A 20042-nucleotide genomic window follows, 5' to 3' on the forward strand; every position below is an offset into this window, starting at 1 on the left:
AAACCGGTGACAAAAAATTTAGTCTGGTTGTCATTTTTTTAAAGAATTTAGTTGAGGATTAGGGTTTAGATACATATATGTATAAGTAGTTTATGCAAGCTAGGTTTGTATAGGTATGATGGTATAACAATATTGTATCATTAAAGTATCAGTATTTATGTTATTACTTTATGCCCTGAGTTTTGTTTTTACTTACCACTTGCTCTTGCTCTTACTTACTGTGGGTAGCAAATTTCATTCAAATGAACCATATTATTTAAAGGGTTAGAGAACTATCTTAATTTTTGTTAAATAACAGAACCGGGGATCGAACCGGTTAAAAAGCAAAAAATTAACAACCTGTATGTTCGATAATCGATGCTATCGATCGAGAGAGTCAATCATGTGGATCAAATCTTTCTTGTCATTTTGCGTATACTCACCGATTTGTCTCCTCAATATCTCCCCTTCTGTGGGTAATTCAGGTGGAGTCCTGCTAACTCTCATTGTTAAGCTTAATCTATTAGGACTACAGTTATCTTCAATTACTCCTTCTGTATTTGCAAATGATCTTTCGTTTCTCCAAGTTTGCTGATAGGAACTTTCAGAAGTTAATGTGCTACATCTATTGTTAGTGTGAGGAACATATTGTTCTGGTGACCAGTCAAAGACAAAAGTATGGCTATAATTATGAGTATACGCTGACGGGGTCCCAGATGGTGTTGGAGGTGTCGTAGTGACATAAGGACTTAAGTCCTGATGACAGACATCGGGAACTTTCTGTACTGCTGATTCCGACCAAGTAGGACTTGGATTCCATTGATCTACCATCTCCGTTTCGGATGTAAAGTTTTTTGAACCAGGTCTACGGTTTGTAATCGCTCCAGCGACTGCTACTAATGTATCCCCACCAGAACTATTTACAAATCGTGGAGAAATAATAGGAACAGGTGTATTTGGCTTCTCTTCCGACTTGGTTTTCTTTTTAACGTTCGGCTGTAGCCTTGTATCTTCAATTCGTATATTCGTGAATCTGGAAGAAAAATCTACAATTAAATTGATATATATTTTTATTGGTAGTGAAATTCAAATAAGCTAAAATGATAATAACAGAAGATTTTTTTTAAGCAATACCTGCTGTCTTGGAGAGAGACAGAGTAATCTACAGGTCCGTTATCTGTTCTTTCATGAGCATAATGAATTGGTGCTAAGTGTGGTGGTACGTGTGTCAAATGGGGTTGAAGAGTTGAGTTTGGCATCATAACTGGTTGACTCCCATTTATGCAGACTGGTGGAGTTGGGGCATATTGCATAGTTGACGGATACACTTGTATGTCTGGTGGTGGAGGGCCATACATCCTTGTCGCTGCTTCATAGGCCAAGCCATAATGTAACTTCGACTGTACTGCATAGTAATGGTATAGCCAAGGATTTGCTTTCATCACTGTTGCTTCCTGTTCGCTGTTGACAATGAGAAACAAAATTATTTATATTAAATTTTTGTTGGCCACCGTTTCCAAAAAAACTTATAAATAGGCCAAGTAATTAAATTGCATTTTTTAGAAATACCTATGTTGAGTTAAATAAAGTGATTGGTGGAACAAATAAAAGACCTAAAGTGATAAGAAATGTTTCTTCAGGAGGGGTAACTGACACTATAATAATAGATAAAGAAATTGTGTTTAAATCGTTGTACGCTTTTTATTGAAACAGGTATTCGACCATCAGCATATTTCGACTTTGTAACATGTTTTGCCCATTAGTTGGATCGGAGAATGGGTACCACTAAAGTTTAATGTTTATATTAAGTAGTGCGAAATCTAAAGAAATTCACACTTATTATCTGCAGGTACGTAGTTATTTCTAGGCACGTTATTATTGGAAACTATTTTCCAATAATAATGTATATAAAAATAATTGCGAATCTATTATTATTATTTTTAAATGTTTTAGGTGGTTTTTGCAAGTTTCTACGGTTTTAAACTGTATAAATAAATATGTTTATATTCGTACATCATGCCCAAAAATACTAGGATAAAGATATTTAATTACTGATATATTGTTTAGTCGATCATATGACCTTTTAACTTATACGAAGACCTTTGCAGAAATAATGCAGGTAGAGAAATGTCACAGTCCTGGAAACACTAGCTACTGCATTATTGTATGGGCGTCGAGAAAATGAATGTTGTATTTTGTTATATTTATTTCTAAAGTGAATGCAATTAAAGTATTTTTTTTTGCGCTACGAATTGAACCTTACTAATGGAAGTAGGGCATAATTAGTTTAGGTTAATTCTTCTTTAACCGTTATATTTTCGTCCATGAAATTAGTATGGCCATGATAGCCTAGCCGCAAGGCCTATTATATATAATATATTAAATCATTTATGTAATTAGCACTACTATCAATAAAACCTGAGGTTCACATCGAGGACAAATCGCTCTTACAATTACTGATATCTGGAATCAAAGGGTAAACGGATAAACAGTACATACATTGCATAATGAAATTGACCTTCGAGAACGTGATTCATTAGACCTGTACCTTTAATGTGTTTGCCTAGTACTGATTTAGGTTACCTATGATGGAGTAATTATAATGATTAAATTTATAATGGAATCATTTGTAGGAAAAGCTTTAAACTAACGGATAAATCGTAATGTCAAGAAATTATCGTTTGGGATTTGCTGCGCTCCGAGTGAAAACTTTTCTTCGTATAAAATACATGGTGTGTATGGAGATGTTGTTAAAAACGTACAAGCGAGCACGGTTTCTATATCCACCTTTCGGATACACGGTAAAACTGTATTAAAACGGATAAAAACGGTAACTATAAATGGGTAGATACCGATATACACGATTAGATAATCATCTATTAAACTGATGAGAGATCGATTTAAGGAAATAAATGGCTTATCTATAGGTTCTAGACTAAGTCACGGGCATTATCAGCAAGTTAAGACATTTTTGTTTAGCCCAGTAATTGAGATAAAACCATGTAAAGGCAGTATAGTATTTATCGTAAACAGCCGACGAGGTATTATGATTACAGCCCGTACGTCGGTCGGTAATTATGAATTAACGTGTAATTGGTCAATTTTCTGAGGAATTATTTGTTCGATGGGTACTGTATGAGAATTGAGATCTTGGGGCGTTGGTTTGATTATGGAGTCTAGATCGGATAGGCTAGTAGGTTTTTAATAATTTTATAGTATGTACATAAATGCTTTTAATATTGCTTCGGAAGAATACAGGTACGCGATGATTTAGTCAAACTAAGCAGACTTCTCGTAAGAATTGACTTGATGCTTTCGTAAGTAATATTATTATTTGATATACTGAATATAACAATAAAATCTTATATACCTTTCTTAATATTAAATGCAACGGTATTCACGTAATAATTTTTGCCATTATTAGTATTTAACAAATAATATTTATTTTAATTTTACCTTTAAGTATATGCGTGCGTGTGAGTTGAATTTTACACTTTTCTGAAATTTGAATTTGTTATATTATGGAAGACATGAAAACGAATATAGCCTATTTCAGCTACTACTATGAATATTCTTAAAAATATATGAATCTATTATAGGTGCCGTTGTTTTCCACTGACCTCTACAATCTAATACATTTATTAACTGACAGTGACTGATGTATATTTTGAAGATGTTATTACGTGGTAAGTATAAACCTTGTTTCTCAATTGAGCAATTAGAAACGTTAACAAAAACGTAAAATTACTGGGAATATAACTAGAAAACTTTTTAAAATCCATGGTTTCTAAACATTTAGGATATACTGCCTGACACCAATAAATAATTGGCCTCCTATTAGGGCTAAGATAATTTTGAACCGCATACTTCACTTGGCTGAAAAATTTACTGCCATAATTTTAACACAAACTTCCCTATTAAGATATCAATACGAACAGAACCCCTACCACACAAATTTTATCAAAATCGTTTTGTTTCATTGCGAGACTGTGTTTCAATAGTGTACTGAGCGTTATTTTTTAATTGCCTAATTAAACTCTCGTGAATTGTAATATTGTTTATTACTTTAGTTTAAGGCATCGTCACTCAAACATTATTATGTCGCGACTAACGAAAAAGTTGAGTAAAACAGTCTTGAGACCCATCACTGTAAAATTATAATAATATGTGGGGTGCTATTTTTAAAGCATTCGTTGAAACTATATGTAGTTTCAATAGACTGCGAACCCCTTTTAAAACAAACTCAAGTCCTCGCTTGAGGAACGATATGTTAAGGTATATTTTACAAGATCCAGCAATATCATATTGTAATTGTAGCAATTATCTTGAATCATCTATACAAATAAGACTTTATTAATTAAAATATTAATTATCTTTATAGTATTTTTTTTATATTTATTCTGCCATTAATCAGTAAGATCGGGTGAATTAAGATTCGGGAACTTTCGAGGTCTTCTTAGAAATTCGTTTTCATCTTTTCGCACCATTCTAATGATGACCTAAAATGTTTCAATACTGAATACTTTTGGAAAACGGGCAAAGTTCGTAGTAGGAGTAACATCGAATAAATATTGTAAGGGGGTGATTTATGAAGTCGAGGCGTCTAGCCGATCGAGCAAGCGATGTTGCTATCCGATTTGAAATATGCTCGCAAAGGGCTATTGTTGTGATGTGAGAAACGGTGTTTAACAAGCACCGCCTCTGATCAGCCAACTTTATTCCCAACCATATTTTATAGCAAGAAAACACGTGAAAACCAGCTAATTCTGTTAAATTACACGCTTCATATCTCGTTTGAGGGAATTGAATCAAGTTTGTTTTATGCAGAAAATGATTACATTGTTTTATGAAAGGCTCAACAGGTTTGAATAATTATGAATTTGTATACGCGTGAATTCAATGTGGGAATAATTTAGAGTAGTTGTCAAACTACTTATTGGTTTAAGTTTTTGATTTAGGGAGTAAACACATAGGCGGCTTATCTAATGCTAAGTGATGCTCACATGATGGGCGATAATGCCAGACTGTTCGGATGTCCGGCCTTGTAGGAATAATAATGTACATAGACACATACAGAACAAATCTTCAATCAACTATAAAAATACACATCTGTTTCAGAAACGTTAAATATAAATTTGTCATGCGTCAAATTCCCTATATCTTATTTCCCAAATGCTATTCATGAAATTGCGTCCGTAATAAATATCAATTAGGTAGGAACAACGCTGTTTCGGTAATGAGTGGTGAATTAATATCGCCAAAGTTCACGCTATGTCACCGACAGCTATATAATTTAGTTATCTAGCTCATTATGCAGTGACTAAGAAGCGAATTAGTCGCTTGTACTGAGCCTCCGAGTAAATCTAAATTAATATCAGCCGAGGTGACAGCTCGCTTGACCCAAACAATCAGCAGGCTAGATATCGAGTTTGGTGCGAGTTATAAGACATTATTTTAATCGATATGCATAAAGCATTTTTGCTGAACGATTTTCAATTTTTGGTTACGGGAGTACAGAGTCAAGCAAATTGTTTATATCATATAATAAGATGTGGATTTTTAATGAAAAAGGTTGTGTAGAAACAACTCTTAAATTGTCAGTATTCAATATTGTATGTCAATGTCATGTTATAATTTTATATTTAACTTACAAAATGTGTACTTATCTAAACTGGTTTTCGGACAAATAGGGATCAATTCGAATGTAAGTTCTAATAACTTACACCGCTCGGTGTGTTTGGTATTTCAAGCTGTACACTGTCCCCCGAATTGCATCATTTGTCACATGTCCGAGATTCTTTCACTTAACACTGATATTCTTATTAGCCACGTGTATGTTAATGTAACAGTTTTCTTCTTAATAGCAAATATTAAGATTATTTTGTTGTTGTGTGTTATTAAAGTAAAAAGTAAGAATACAATACCTATGCAACGAAGAGCTGTTCGAATTAATGACTAACAGTCACTTCCGAGCGGCTTCCTCCCTTAGCATTGCGTAGAGATTTGGGGTATGTCGGAGTCTTGTACCGCAGATAAAAAAATGCAGATTTTTTTCTAGCATTAGGATGGGAAGGAATTAGGATTCCATTCTAATAAAATAAACTACTCACGTAACCATTGATAAAAAAAAGTATGGCATATTAAATAAATCAAAATTTACAAGAAATAAGGGTGCTTCAACTTAATGCATTTTTGAATTGAAACTTGTATAAAAGAGGATTGCAAATTGTCATCATGTCTACCGCCTACATCATGTCCGTAAGATTTATGCGTCCAGAGGAAGCAGTCGCAAATTGGCGGGAAACGAGAAATATACGCTCCTCAATATTCCATTAAGTTTTGCATAGTTAGCAACTTGTTTACTCTTTACATACAATTAGGGTGTATGAATTTTGTAATAGTTTATGATTGCATAATTAAAATAGCACTACCTATTCATGATATGTGAGATTAATTAATTGTGAGATTAAAAATTAAAGATTAATACGTGTACGTAAGGTAAGTAGAACATTTCATAACACTTGTCATCTTCATTAGAAGCGTAATGAAGTAAACAAATAGATACTACTGATAAAAAAAACATTCTTGTTTTTCCTTTTCTTTTGTATTTCATTGCCATTAATGAATCCGTGAAATTAGCTTTTTAGTTTTCTATTAATATTTTTTTGTATTACTTTAGATTAAGGTTCTATTTTTTTATATAACATTTGGTTATGCACTTCTTGCATTTTCCTCGTCATTTTTCTCTTTTAGTTTTTCTCTTACTTGGGTTGCTTGGAAGAGATCGCTTGTTAGCGATGAAGCCGCCCGTTGCAGCCCTTATAATTTTTTATGTATTGTGTTTTTTTAATGCAATAAATAAATAATATTGGTCAGCATTACAAATAGAGTGAGTTAATGCAAAGAGTATTGATACGATGACATTTGTTTTCATTGTAAAAATATTTTATGTTTTACCGATGGCACGTAATAAATAATTAAAAAATCTGTGGCGCTACAACCTTTTCAGGTTTGGGCCTATAAAGTCCATTGGTGCACAGTCGGGGCTCGAACCTACGACCATAGGGATGAAAGTGGCACGCTGAAGCCACTAGGCCAATACTGCTCACGTATACCTTTATTTATATTGACATAATTAAAAATGTACAAGCAAAGATACTTTACCGAAATAAAGCATTTAATATAGCTGATACTTATTTTGAATTTAAAATTATCTCTAGGATTCACAAACAGAACAGTGAGCATGGGTTTATTACAAATAATTTATTCAATTTCACTATATCATTTCATATTACGTTCCGCTGTTGCAGCGCTAGAGTTTGAAGACAGTGTTAATCATTGATATAGTTATCTTACCTTAATACTTGATTCGTGCATACAATGACTGGCCGTTGAGAATTCTCCAAATTATCTTTGAGCTGCAGCACAGCATGGACCCAGAGGAATTGACCACACCTACGCTGCAGCCGGAGCAACGCTATGCACGATCTTTCTTGCTCTGATTGTGTTACTAAAAAGACATATTCGGTTAGCATAGTAAGTTTTATTTTATACGGAATTTATTAAAATTAGTATAGTGGTGTACTGAAAAACATTATTTTATTTTAAGTCAGCTCTTGCCACGCACTGTAACTTTTTGGAACCAGATGTGATTCCAGGTATTTCCGACTTACGGGCGTGAGGCCGGTATCGCACAAACCTCTTGGTGTTGCGATTCCATGGGCGGCTCTAAACACTGAACTTAATACCTTCTCGTTTACATACACACAGAATATATTCTACAATTTTGCAATGATATATATAACATAATATAATTTAGCATAGTTTTTGTTAATTAGCGAGCCTCTAATAATTTAATATGTTAATTGTCCCGAAATTAAATAAAACAACAAACAACAACTTAACATGTTTATACCACGTGTTAATAGACTTGGAATGGTGGATAGGCATAAGATGGAGATAGATATATATATATCTTTCCTTGTCGTAGTTTACGTAGCACGTTAAACTTTTTAATCTCTTCGTCTTTCAGCTCGATTTCTTTTTCATATTTGATGTTAAGTCTTCTTTATTTTTATACAGGCTTTCTTAGCTTTCAAGGTATAACTTAAGTTTTTGTATTTTTTTTTATTATAATTCCTGTTAGTTGACTAATAAAATAAAATAATAACAATAACTTATTTCGACTCATACCACTATAAACAATTCTAGCATGACTCATATCTTTGTCTAAATAAAGGTTTAACAGAAAAAAATGCTTGTCACTATAAGCCTAAGATTATTCATATTAGATTGAGTGTGAATTGTTATAATTGAATGCCTCTAATATACGAGTTAATAAAACGATTATGAATGCTTATACTTCTGCCCATAAAGGGAGCTTAGAAGATATTATACAGTGTAGTACAATGGAATATATATTCATAGCACTAAAGCTGAAATTTGTATGAACAAAATTGCATAATTCGACTCTGATATTGTGATAGTAATTTACATAGTCCAAAAATGGTCCGTTCATTGACGCACAGCCAAATATGGCACATCAGGTGTCTCGTCAAAATTTTTTGACGATCATATGTTGATAAAGCTTATTTGTTATTGACTCTTCATTACCATGTATTATACATTATAGTTGTGAAAAATATGATACAATTGTTTAATGTTAAAGTTAAGTTAGAACAAAGAATTCCATCATTTACAGTTTGACCGACATCAAAACACTGAAGGACAGAGGTAAACGTTGAGGTGAGTTAAGCTTTTAATTTAGACCATGTACAGCAGCTGAAACCTAAAGTAACACAGCTTTAAGATATCACTTCACTAGATAAGTAATATGTATAGCACACACGTTTAACTTAATAGAAAAGTATCCCCAATTGAAAGCATGCAGGAAATTTTAAGCTAAGTTTTATTATTATTAATATGTTAGTAGATATTGCCAAGTGCAGGCAATATCTATATTCTCTAAGAAAGATTTATCTATATAAATCTTTCGATACGTTTCGCTAACCATTCAGAAAGTTATATAGCTTAGAGCTCTTGCTAAAACTTAATTTGGTTTCAGAGTTTTGAAAATTATATTACTGTAACGTAACAATTGACTAGACTTTGACGGCCCTGAAATGGATACCTACTTGCTTGTTAAACATAGTTTTAACAACCACTAAGACTGAGAGTAACACTGAAGACTAATGCTTAGATATAGAAACGAAACTTAGCGCGAACTAGGTAAAAGTCAATTTTTGACGTATGAGAGCGCAGTCCTGTTTGAGAATCGTCCCCTAATCGCCCATATCACTATAACATACATCCGTATAGGTACAGTGACGCGTTCATTTCAGTTTCACACAAAATATTCAAATCAAGCTGTAATTAAATCAAATAGTTGATTAGTATTAAAATATGAAAATTGTATTACATGATTGTACTATAAATCACGTTACTTGGAGACTAAATGAAATATTGCACTTATCCTTACCTTAACGGGATACATTAATTGAATGATATATTTTCTATATAACTTACTTAGCTCAAATATATGAATCTGTAATAATTTCGTTTATTAAAACCAAAACCTATGAATCAAATATTTAAGATTTTACAACTTATTAACAATTAAAAATTAATCAATAGAAAATTTAAAAAAAAAGTTAAGTTCGGTACCTGCGGCAGTGTACCGTAAACGCTGGCATAGGGAATGCAACCCCGATCTCGCGGGATCTCGGTCTCGCGAGATCCCGTGTAATTTTTCGGGATCAATCCCGAAGCATAATATGACGTGATCCCGTTCGAGATTGACGGGATTGGGCTGCAATGGTTAGCGATTCTACACACATCCGCTCGGGACGCTTCACGCGACATTGCACATTACATAGGGTACATTGCAATGGACATTCGGCATCTAATGTCCATCAGCAGCATTAGCAGATAGCACTCTTGAGACACTTTAGAAGATACTCTTTTTTTAGAAGTTACTTTCAAAATCACCAATTTTAATCTCCTTGAGCCATACCTACTTTTGTTTTGATTATATTCATGTAATTAAAATTGTTAGCTGTTTAGTTCGTAATATTAAAGGATAAAGGCTTTTGTTTTCTTTCAAATAATATTTTATTTTAATTAACCTCACTATCACAAATATGCAGTTGTCATCGTATTCAGTCACGTGAATTATTTTTTTAAACTATACGAGATCCCGAAAATTTCGGGATCCCGCCGGATTGATATTTCTAATCCCGCGGGATCTCGAATTCACGATCTCGAGTCGGGATTGCATTCCCTACGCTGGCAGCATTTCGTCGCTGTATTCCGAAGAGAAATTTAGTAAGTTGCATACTTTTTTATTAAATAAAACCTTTTAATATAGATATTTATTAACCCTTCGTTGCATTACAATGTCAAAATTGAACAAATTAAATTAAAAGGAGGGCAACTGGCGGCCTATCTTCCAGGCAACCACCGTAAGAAGAAAAAAGAAAAATGTATTAAATTAGATAAGGCAGGCAAGAAGTACAAAAATACATATTACATATAGTTTTTAGGATAAAATTGAACGCGAACAAAAAAACGAACTAAACTAAAAAAAGCTAATATGAAAATTAAAAGTGCACATGAATCACGATAATTTAAGATCAGTGTCACGTCAGTTAGTATTTAGTACGAAAGTTAGGTTAGGTTAGGTTGGCCATAACGTTTGTATAGAAGAAATTTAAAGGAAGATAGAGAAGGAAGAAGGAGAAGGAACAAAAAAATTTAACTTTGAAGAAAATATGAATGTTATTGTTTATTTGTGTGATATACTTAAATGAAGTTAACCCATGCATAATAGTATTATTTCGTTATGATTATGAATTGTTGAAGACTACTTGGTTACTAAATAACATTGCTAAGTCCCTGAAGAACACTGTCAACGTACTATCGTAATCCTAAACAAATTTGCAGACAGTATAATAAATTATCAATACAAATATATTTACAACAAATTAGTATCGTTTTCAAATGTACGAGATTGTCGCGAGAAACTCGCCTGCTATAAATATGGATTTGCCTGAGGTCACAATTAAATATGCGTTCTATTTGCTTTACAGGACATCCGTGTGGGTATGGGACCTTCGCTCTAATCGTATTTTATTTATGTACTTGTGCGACACTGACCTGCGAACTTCCGTATACATAGAATCTTGCGTAAGTTGGTGGGTACTGTTTCTTATGCAAAATAGTGCAGTGTGCAAGACCAGTTTCTCATGTGAATTAGCTTTTGAATTTACACAGTTTTTGTCAACACTCTTAATACAATATATATATGAAACTTCTCATACTCGACGTCATGAATATTCAATAAACTTACATCCTGTTTCTAGAGTATTGACGTTTAAAAAGTCAGTTTTAGGTGAATTTTGACTTGGTCAAATTTTTTACAAAAAGCTACAAACTACACTACAATGTGTATTCTAGACCTTTACTAAACTTTAGTCTAGCTGCAAGAGTCAACATTTTTCCATACTCAAGATGAGATACAAATTCCCATATTAATAGGCCTCATTGTAACCGTAAAATGTAGGTTTTGTAAGTACCTACGTATTAGCAAAGCTTCGATACAAATAGCAATATTTCTATTGTGAAATCATCTCAGTATTATTTAATAGAACAAAATCCGATATGCAAATATCTTATGGAATAAATTGATAATCAAGAAATAAGTAAACTTATCGATTGTAATACTTAGTTAATAACGTACGACATTTATTTAAGAATGCGATAAATCACTAATAGGCGTTGATTTAATTAAGATCAATTTATATTAAGCGTTATGTAAAAGGCTCACAATATTCAACTATATTTTAGTCAGTGAAATTCTAAATTACCTAATAAAATATTAGTTATTAAAAACTTGGATGCTTCATGATTTAAGGTTATACAAATTCATACACGCGATAGCGACGATTATAATGATAACGGTATAATGTCAAATCTAATTATAACAATACTTTGCTTTCTGTTCAGTGCCTATATAAGTACTAAATATGAACTCAATTCATTCATTTCAATTGCTGTGCTTCAATAAAAAATGTCTCTCTTTTTGGCACAGCTCAAGTACAATTTGACAGAAAGAAACAAAAGAGTACTTTAGGTAAAAGAGTGCATTTAGACTTTTTAGCATGTAATTAGAAAGTGATATCAACCTTTTTTTTAGGTTTAGGTAACTGCTAAAATCCTTGACACTTCGAGCTAAGAAAATTATATTACAAATTCGCGTTTAATTTATAAACTTATGTGAATATAATTTTATATATACAAATTTACGGTTGTTTAGTAAAATAGAGTAACACAGGCCTTCGGGATTATTAGATTATAGAGATCGAAATCAGCAAAGTTATCTTAGACTTCATTCAACGTCATATTCCACCATACGTCATTGTATTAAAACGATGCCTGAGCTGCGTAGGAGTTGGTAATAGTAATAAGGGCTCAGATAGTTATTTGTGCAATCTTCAATGTTGGTTTTAGATTGTTTGACGAGCTGAAATTGCGGTTACATAGCAAAATAGCATTTATCTTTTGCAAGTTATATGTATGACCTGCTTTCGTTGAACTTAATTATATTATTTTGTCTAATTAGTATTTAATAAATATAGAAAAATATTGTATCATTTTATTTTCTCTGTGATACGATTAAATGTAATTTTGAGTACGAAAGTGTTTTTGTTTGGTATATTGATTTTTAGTAACAGAGAGTGAGGTTATTACTATAAACTAATGTTTCGTTTAAATTTTATTTGTAAATTAAGTATTCCTTATTTAAATTATCAGTAACCCTTAATATAAATGTATTGTTATAAATGCTATTAGTTGTGCAATTTGATATATTATTTGTAAATATTTTTTACTAAGAATTGCAAATTACTACTTTATAAAGATTAAAAGTTTGGTTATATCTATTACGTGCGCACTTGTACTTTGGCAACGATTTAATCGCTCACGTAGAGACGAGCGTGCACGCGAACTCACGCGCATTCGTCAAGTGCACTTTCTCTAGAACGTGAGGCAAAACGATAGATTAGCGTGGTTGACACATATTATTATAATCTATTGATGTTACGTGGGACAATGTCAGCTTTTATAAAAAGACAATACTTAATACAACACTATATACACACAGTGTAGTGCGTGTATGTGTAAAAAAACCTCACATCTTATTTACTATGTATGTGGTGATTGAGACAGACAAAACAATGAAATTTATCTTTTTATAATCTTGTCTTACAAATGACAAGTGAAATGTGTTAAACACGTGTAATTTAAAATCAAAATAAGTATTTTTAAATGTGCAGGTCAAAAAAATAGTTTTGCAAAACTCTGATTACGACACAATATTTCAAGGAAAGTGTTCATTAATCATTGAGGTATTCTAATTGCCAGTTATGTAGGCCACAAACAAACAATTAATCACTGACTATTAGTTAAATGCTAAACATCAAACGGGAATCTAAGAGCCTCAGATTGACGTAATGTCATCGGCTTAAGTTGATATTTAAGGATAAGTAGACTAGCTTTAATAAATCCTAGATTTTCTAGCTTTGTTTCATAAAGTACTGATTTTACGTAATATTTGATATTTGAATGCTCTATTTATAACTTAAGTGTGGTAATCGGGACTTTATATCCAAGGTAATAAGACTGTTTGAAAACGAAATATTGTTCTTTATCCAGTACTAGTTCTAAAGATTAACAAAACCTCTTTTCACACCAAAAACCTTTTGTATTTATTATAATATTCATATATTATTATTATATTTATGTTTTTGTCTTTATTTCGTGGATGATTTTACGATATTCAAACAGTTGTGGTTGGTTTCGTTTCGTTAAAGAATCGAGATGAACAAAATTACCTCAATCCACTATCACACGATACGACAACTACCAAACAACACCGTAACTCCAAGTTAATGTAATAATTTCCTGCTATCTATCTTATTCAGCTCTCGCTTGGCCTTTAAATAAAATATAATTGGATGGTTGAAAATATTGTAACAAATTGGTTTAATAGCTTCGTTTTGTTCCGATGAAACTGATAAGTGAACGGACTGTAACATTTGCAGTATTGTTTAAAGGGTAATAAAATAACGTGGGAATTCACTGTAATTATATTGATGTGCCTGAAATTTACCTTGTTTAGATTCCGTTGATGATTCTTTTATTACGACATCAAAGCTCTACCAAGTATTTAATATTCGAATTGAAAATAGCTCTTTAGGTAAGCCCAAAGTGGCAATACTTAGCTCTAATACTTTTGATTTCCTTATTTTAACCTCTTTACTGAGAAACGGGAGTCATTGTTAACGCGCTGAGTCTCTTTTTTGTTGCTCCCTGAATCCTACCCTAAGCCTCACATTCTCATATTGCACGATAAAGTTCTTAATGTTTTTTGTTTAACACGAACATATTAACGTCACCCGTATGTACGTTAAGTTAAATCTGATACAAAGGCATCAAACAATTGTTCTGTATATAATATATAACTATTACGTATTTACATACGTGAAGTAATTCATAGTCATAAGAAAAATATCAGCACGTGACTTAAGATAAGCAAAGAATACGAAATTTAGATACTTTTTTAAAAACAGGACTTTAGGTGCGTACCTTTTAATCGTCGAATTTAATGTGACATTCATATAATATTTATTCATATATAAATAAAGTCTATAACTTACTTAGTCTATGCTTTGTCTGAGCCTCCTTACAGCAATCAGGATGTAATAGGTGGTACCAACTAACTCCATGCAGCGCGCTGCGGTCCCATCCCAGGTGCCATTCACTACTGGACAAATAACACACGAAAATTTATTAACTTCTGAACTTGTTTTTTTTCAAACAAAACCTTAATCTTATAAAGAAGACTACAGTAAAAAGAAACTACTTTAATATTAATTCAGGTCTTACCCAAAAATACCTTGACACCGGCGCGGTAATAAAAAAAATATATGACGTGTAACCAATGTCCATTTATTTTCGATAGTGGGTAACGCATGGTGTAAAGTACATTTGGGTAAGATCCTAGATGACAGCGGCTTGGACAGAGGATTACTTGAAACTAATAATTTAAAATATACGTACTAAACCACAGGAATTGTAATACCAATTAAAGAATGAATGCAAAAAATATGAATGAATAGAAAAATCCTATCGATTACAAAAGTCGGAACTAGTTTGTGCAACTGACAAGGCCCGTATGATTGATTGATTCTTTGACCCGAAACGAATGTTTGTTTTGTCGTGTCAAGTACACTTTAATTATATTTATCGTATTTATGATTAAAATTCGATTATGAACGGTTTAGAAACTTTAACGCGTTATGATATTATTTCTTTTGTGTTTTAATTAAAACGCTTTTAAGTAAAAAAAAGTTGCCTATTCTCCTCTCCCGCTCACATACATATTATATTCTTGTTTTGGAGTTCGTCTCTACATCGGCCTATATGAGTTATGGAATAAAGAGTGTAGTCTATGCACAAATACGTTTTTTTCGAAATGGTCACTTTCAAAACGGCCCTGCCCTTCTCAGTACCCCCTTTAAGTCCAGATAAACTTGACAACTCTATTACCAAAAAACTACAAGAGTCCAGCTCTTGATGTTATAAAACTTCTGTAATAGACGAGTGCGCACTTAGATCGTTTAATAAATAATAATTCTTTTATTGGTAGGACTTGACATTCAGATTGTCGTATTGCTGTTTTCTGTATAATTACCTCAAGAGGCATTGTCGAAAGACAAATAAATCTTACAATATGTCGCATCCGTGACCTCAATGCATCGAATCCTCGAATGCAAATGTAAATATCGAAACAAAACACTACAATAAAATAGCAAATGATTAATTTTTATAAATGCAATGCCACATTTTATTAAAGCGCTGCGCAAAAATAAAATTTTCGAAATTTTCTCTTACCGACTCACTGATTTATAGAATCATTTTAACTTGATATGTATTCCTTTCACATGATAATCTAAATGTTACTTATTCGAAGTCTTAACTTTAAATAACTGATTGAATTTTTTTTTATTATTACCAGTAGTATTGGATCAATTAATATTACCATTAATTAGTATATGAAATGCATTTCACATAAGAATACAGATTTTTATTTAATTTTAATGTTTCCTAACCCTTAAATGAGGCATGGTGCGAATACATGTCTATGCCTGACATTTTTGTATTGCCAGGATTTGAACCTAGGCTCACTTCTACGGACTGTACGACATGAGGCTTCAGAATTGTGAGCTATTTTAACGTATAGTATACCTAGTACAAATACAGCCAGAAAATAATAAGCAATAAAATAACAATTTAATAAATTTATTTGTATATTTTAAGTATTATTTGCTTAAACTTTAAAGGTGTTAAAGATAACGTTCTGATTTATTGTTGTAGTAGTCAAAGGTTCACTAATTTTAATTTATTATTCTATTAGAAATAATATTTTTGCCAATAAACACAGTTTAAAATGAAATGTATTGACATAATAGACTTACAGTGCTCTCATTTCTTTTACTCCAAATCCAAACCAATCCGATGAATGGCCTTCGATTGGGTTAGTAACGACGGTCGAAAACGAAAGGTAATATTATGACGTATAACACGTGTAACGCGTGCTGTTAACCAATCAGAATCGAACGGATTGAGTCATCGTTTCGTTTCGTTTTACACTATTACCGGGCGACCCTTAGCTTACTGTTATCTGGAGGATTTATATGGGGTGTCTAAGAGTAGCTGGTGCTGATAACTGTATGGTAGAAAATAAATTAACCTTGGTTGGCTGGATAGTTCCGTGTAAGCCAATGTAAAGCCAGTGAGTGATTACTTTTAAAGTTAGTGCCAAAATAAATACATTGAATATGGCAAGTAAAGCTAAATATTAGCTTTATTTTATACGATGTAGTTTTGTTAGCAAAATGCCCTTTTTTGTATGTATTTTCTATTTATGTATAAGTATTCTAGACATTCACTGACCAAGAAAGATAGAAATTGTGATTTACTGATCGATTCACCAGATCTAAAAACGTCTAGATACCAGCTGTAATCACTAGATCAAAACACAAATTTAAATTGTAAATTTAGCAATCGCTTCATCAATTATTTGGATAGATTTATACCCGATTCCTCTCTACTTGGCAATATACAGCTCATTTCGTATTCAACATTTGAATTAGCCATGCAATTTATAAGGGCGCGCGATAACATCCATGATGTACGGTTGTATAATTTGTTCCTTATTAATTATAGTAGGTCAAATTTGTACTAATGAGCTAACGAAATGGTGGCCTAATTTTTCGTATGAATTCCTTCTAAAATAAATTATAGTATCTAGGAGAGTCATTTTTGAACACTCTTGTTTTTATATAAAACATGTCTTTCGTAACTCCATCCTACACTTATATAAACCGGCATTTGTACGCAGTTGTTATGGTATTTTAAAACAATATTAAAAACTTCAAAATATTAGTCGTACTCATAGTCGGAGAAGTGACAGGGAAATGAAAAGGATAGTTAATTCTTATATTTTAATAGCTGTCTTTACGAGGAGGACTTGTAAATGAAATATGGACATGGCCGCTATGACGTATGCGCTGAATATACATCAACAGTATTGCGAATGTTATAAGGAATTCACCATAATGAAGCACACTTAACCATAAAAAATGTTTTAATTTAACGGAAATTCTAATTTCATTCATGATGTATCTGTAATATTATTAAAAGAATTATACTACTACATCAATTATATTGGTTTTGGTTTTCATGGATTAATCGATCATTTATATGCTTTGATGACATAAAGCTGCATTTAACAAGAAAATATTGGTCATTTGATAAAATTTTATTACTATTAAATTAAAATAAAATCAATTTCTTTCACAAATCAAAAACTTTCAATGATTACGCAAGAAATATGGAGTGATTTCCATTAAATAAAAATATTTAATAGAAAGTAACTTAAAAAGTATGATTTGTCATCAAAGACGGTCGCAATAAATATCGAAGATATTACGCTATTTTGCCCTTTCTACTAAGTCAACAATAAATCAACGTAAACACTGATATCTAAGCCTAAAATGCTAATCCACACCGTTGTGCGCACGGCCTATATTTCTAAAGACACTCGAGAGCTTGTATGCCTGTCATTGTATGCAAAGTTTGCTCGCTTCTGAGCAGGTGACGAGTGCGTCTTTCAAAACAAACATAAGAACTTATTATTAAATACAATATCTTATCTAAATAATGATTTTGAATTCTATATTATTAAAAATTGTTTCTTAGAATGTTACTTTGCTAAAGGGCTTAAAATAATTAGAGCAATAATTTTTCTTAGACTTCAAGTACTTTTTGCAAACCTTTTCTTTTTAAGACTATTGGCTTAACAACCCTATATAGGTCTTGGCCTTAGGTTGCATCCGTTTGTTTGATCAGTTTGATTTCAGAGACAAGTAGGTGATCTGATTTCTGTCTGACACATGTAGAGTTTTGGATTTGACATGTGCCAGCTTCTTTGGAAAATGCAAACGCACAGAAAGTCCACCAGTGCAAATCCGGGCATTGAATAAAAAAAGCAATATACAAAAGGAAGGAATTATGCCAATATTTTATCCATAAAAAATTCCATCAAACTTGTAGACCTTTAAAGCGTATTTAAATACATCTCCTTACAATGATTCAACATGACATATGCGATCTCCGAGTGAGTAGTGACGAAGTCATCGGACCACTGTATTACCATTGCATTATCACAACTCCTCTTATTATTTCGTGCCATTGAGAACAGTACATGAATATGAAACACCTCAATAGAGACGTCATACATCTGCAATGATGGACAGTAGTCGCTATGCATCTAGTAACCCGGATAGTACAAGATACAAGCCATGGAAGTTTATTTGAAGAAATAAAAGATAGTTTGCACTAATATTTTTGGAACGACTAACCATTGATTGAACAAACTGTTAATTTGCCGTTACTATAATAATAGTTAACAAGTTCAAAAAAATCTTTTTTTTCCATTACATTTTAAAACTTCAAATACATGTTACGTTATTTGTGTATATTTCTCGTGGAAACGTATAAAAATTATACAGTATTTTCGTTTCTAAAATGTAAAATTTATAAACAATCATTTTTTCTTATTTATGTAACTAGGAAACATACGATTCTCTTTTCCTGCTCCGCCCTTGGTCTTTTGTTATTCCATGGCCGTCTTTTCATATATGACCTTAGTATCATTGCGATTAAACGATATCATCAAAAACAAGGTTATTAGGCTTTCAAGATGCTTATAACTCAAGATTAGCGTACACTACTTGAGTGGTTTGTAATTGTAAAAATATATTCAAGGTAATTCTTTAATAACAGATTGTAGGTAGCAAAGTTCATTGTTCCGATTTCTGTAAACTTTTTATTAATTAATTTAAAATAATACATAAATAGTACTGAGAGTGGTACTTTAAGTGAAAAATCGTAGTAGAATTAAGTGTTAACGCACGCATTAAAGCACTTAAAAAATATTGAAATATGTTCACCATACATTCAATGAATGCCCCAAAGGTTTTTCATTGCCTCCTAGCCTTAAAACCATTATAATTAGATTAATTATCAACTAATATTTAAGTGAATATTTATTCAAATTTATCGTATATATACTTTTTGTTCGCATTGGTTTATGTAAACCTTTGTTTTATCTATAATTGAACGCAATTGTGTCACTTAATTCGGTATATTTGGGTACAACTTACTTGGTATCGATATGCAGTATCTTCATGTCCATGGCGTGCACAGTGGTGAAGACGTTGGTGGCGCCGTGGACTACGCACTCGCGCGTCTCCGGCATCGCTAGCGGCGTGCACGACGCTAGGAACACGGGCTCGTTGCGACTGCATAGCGGTAGGTAAGACACGTAGTGGCCGCGGACTAGAACTACCTAAGAAAGGAGATCTCATTTAAGTGATCTTTAAAATCATAATAATTTAGTACAGGCCTTTTTATAGACTCCTCATAAGTTCTGCATATGT

At 32.3% G+C, this 20042-nt stretch overlaps 1 protein-coding gene across 2 annotated transcripts in view; it reads right to left on the reverse strand.

The window, feature by feature from the left end:
- Positions 1–20042, reverse strand: part of LOC123712484 — an 81875-nt gene that overhangs the window by 718 nt on the left and 61115 nt on the right. Inside the window, exons 7-11 of one of the 2 annotated variants that reach the window (XM_045665604.1) lie at positions 19767–19951; positions 14694–14800; positions 7336–7489; positions 1114–1440; positions 423–1012 (exon numbers count right to left, since the gene is read on the reverse strand). In XM_045665604.1, the coding sequence (XP_045521560.1) occupies positions 423–1012; positions 1114–1440; positions 7336–7489; positions 14694–14800; positions 19767–19951 (1363 nt within the window). Of the gene's footprint in view, positions 1–339; positions 1013–1113; positions 1441–7335; positions 7490–14693; positions 14801–19766; positions 19952–20042 lie in introns of both variants that reach the window. The other variant, XM_045665596.1, reaches the window with a different exon arrangement.

This window comes from Pieris brassicae, chromosome 1, assembly GCF_905147105.1.
Source record: "Pieris brassicae chromosome 1, ilPieBrab1.1, whole genome shotgun sequence".
Classification (NCBI taxonomy): Eukaryota; Metazoa; Arthropoda; class Insecta; order Lepidoptera; family Pieridae; genus Pieris; species Pieris brassicae.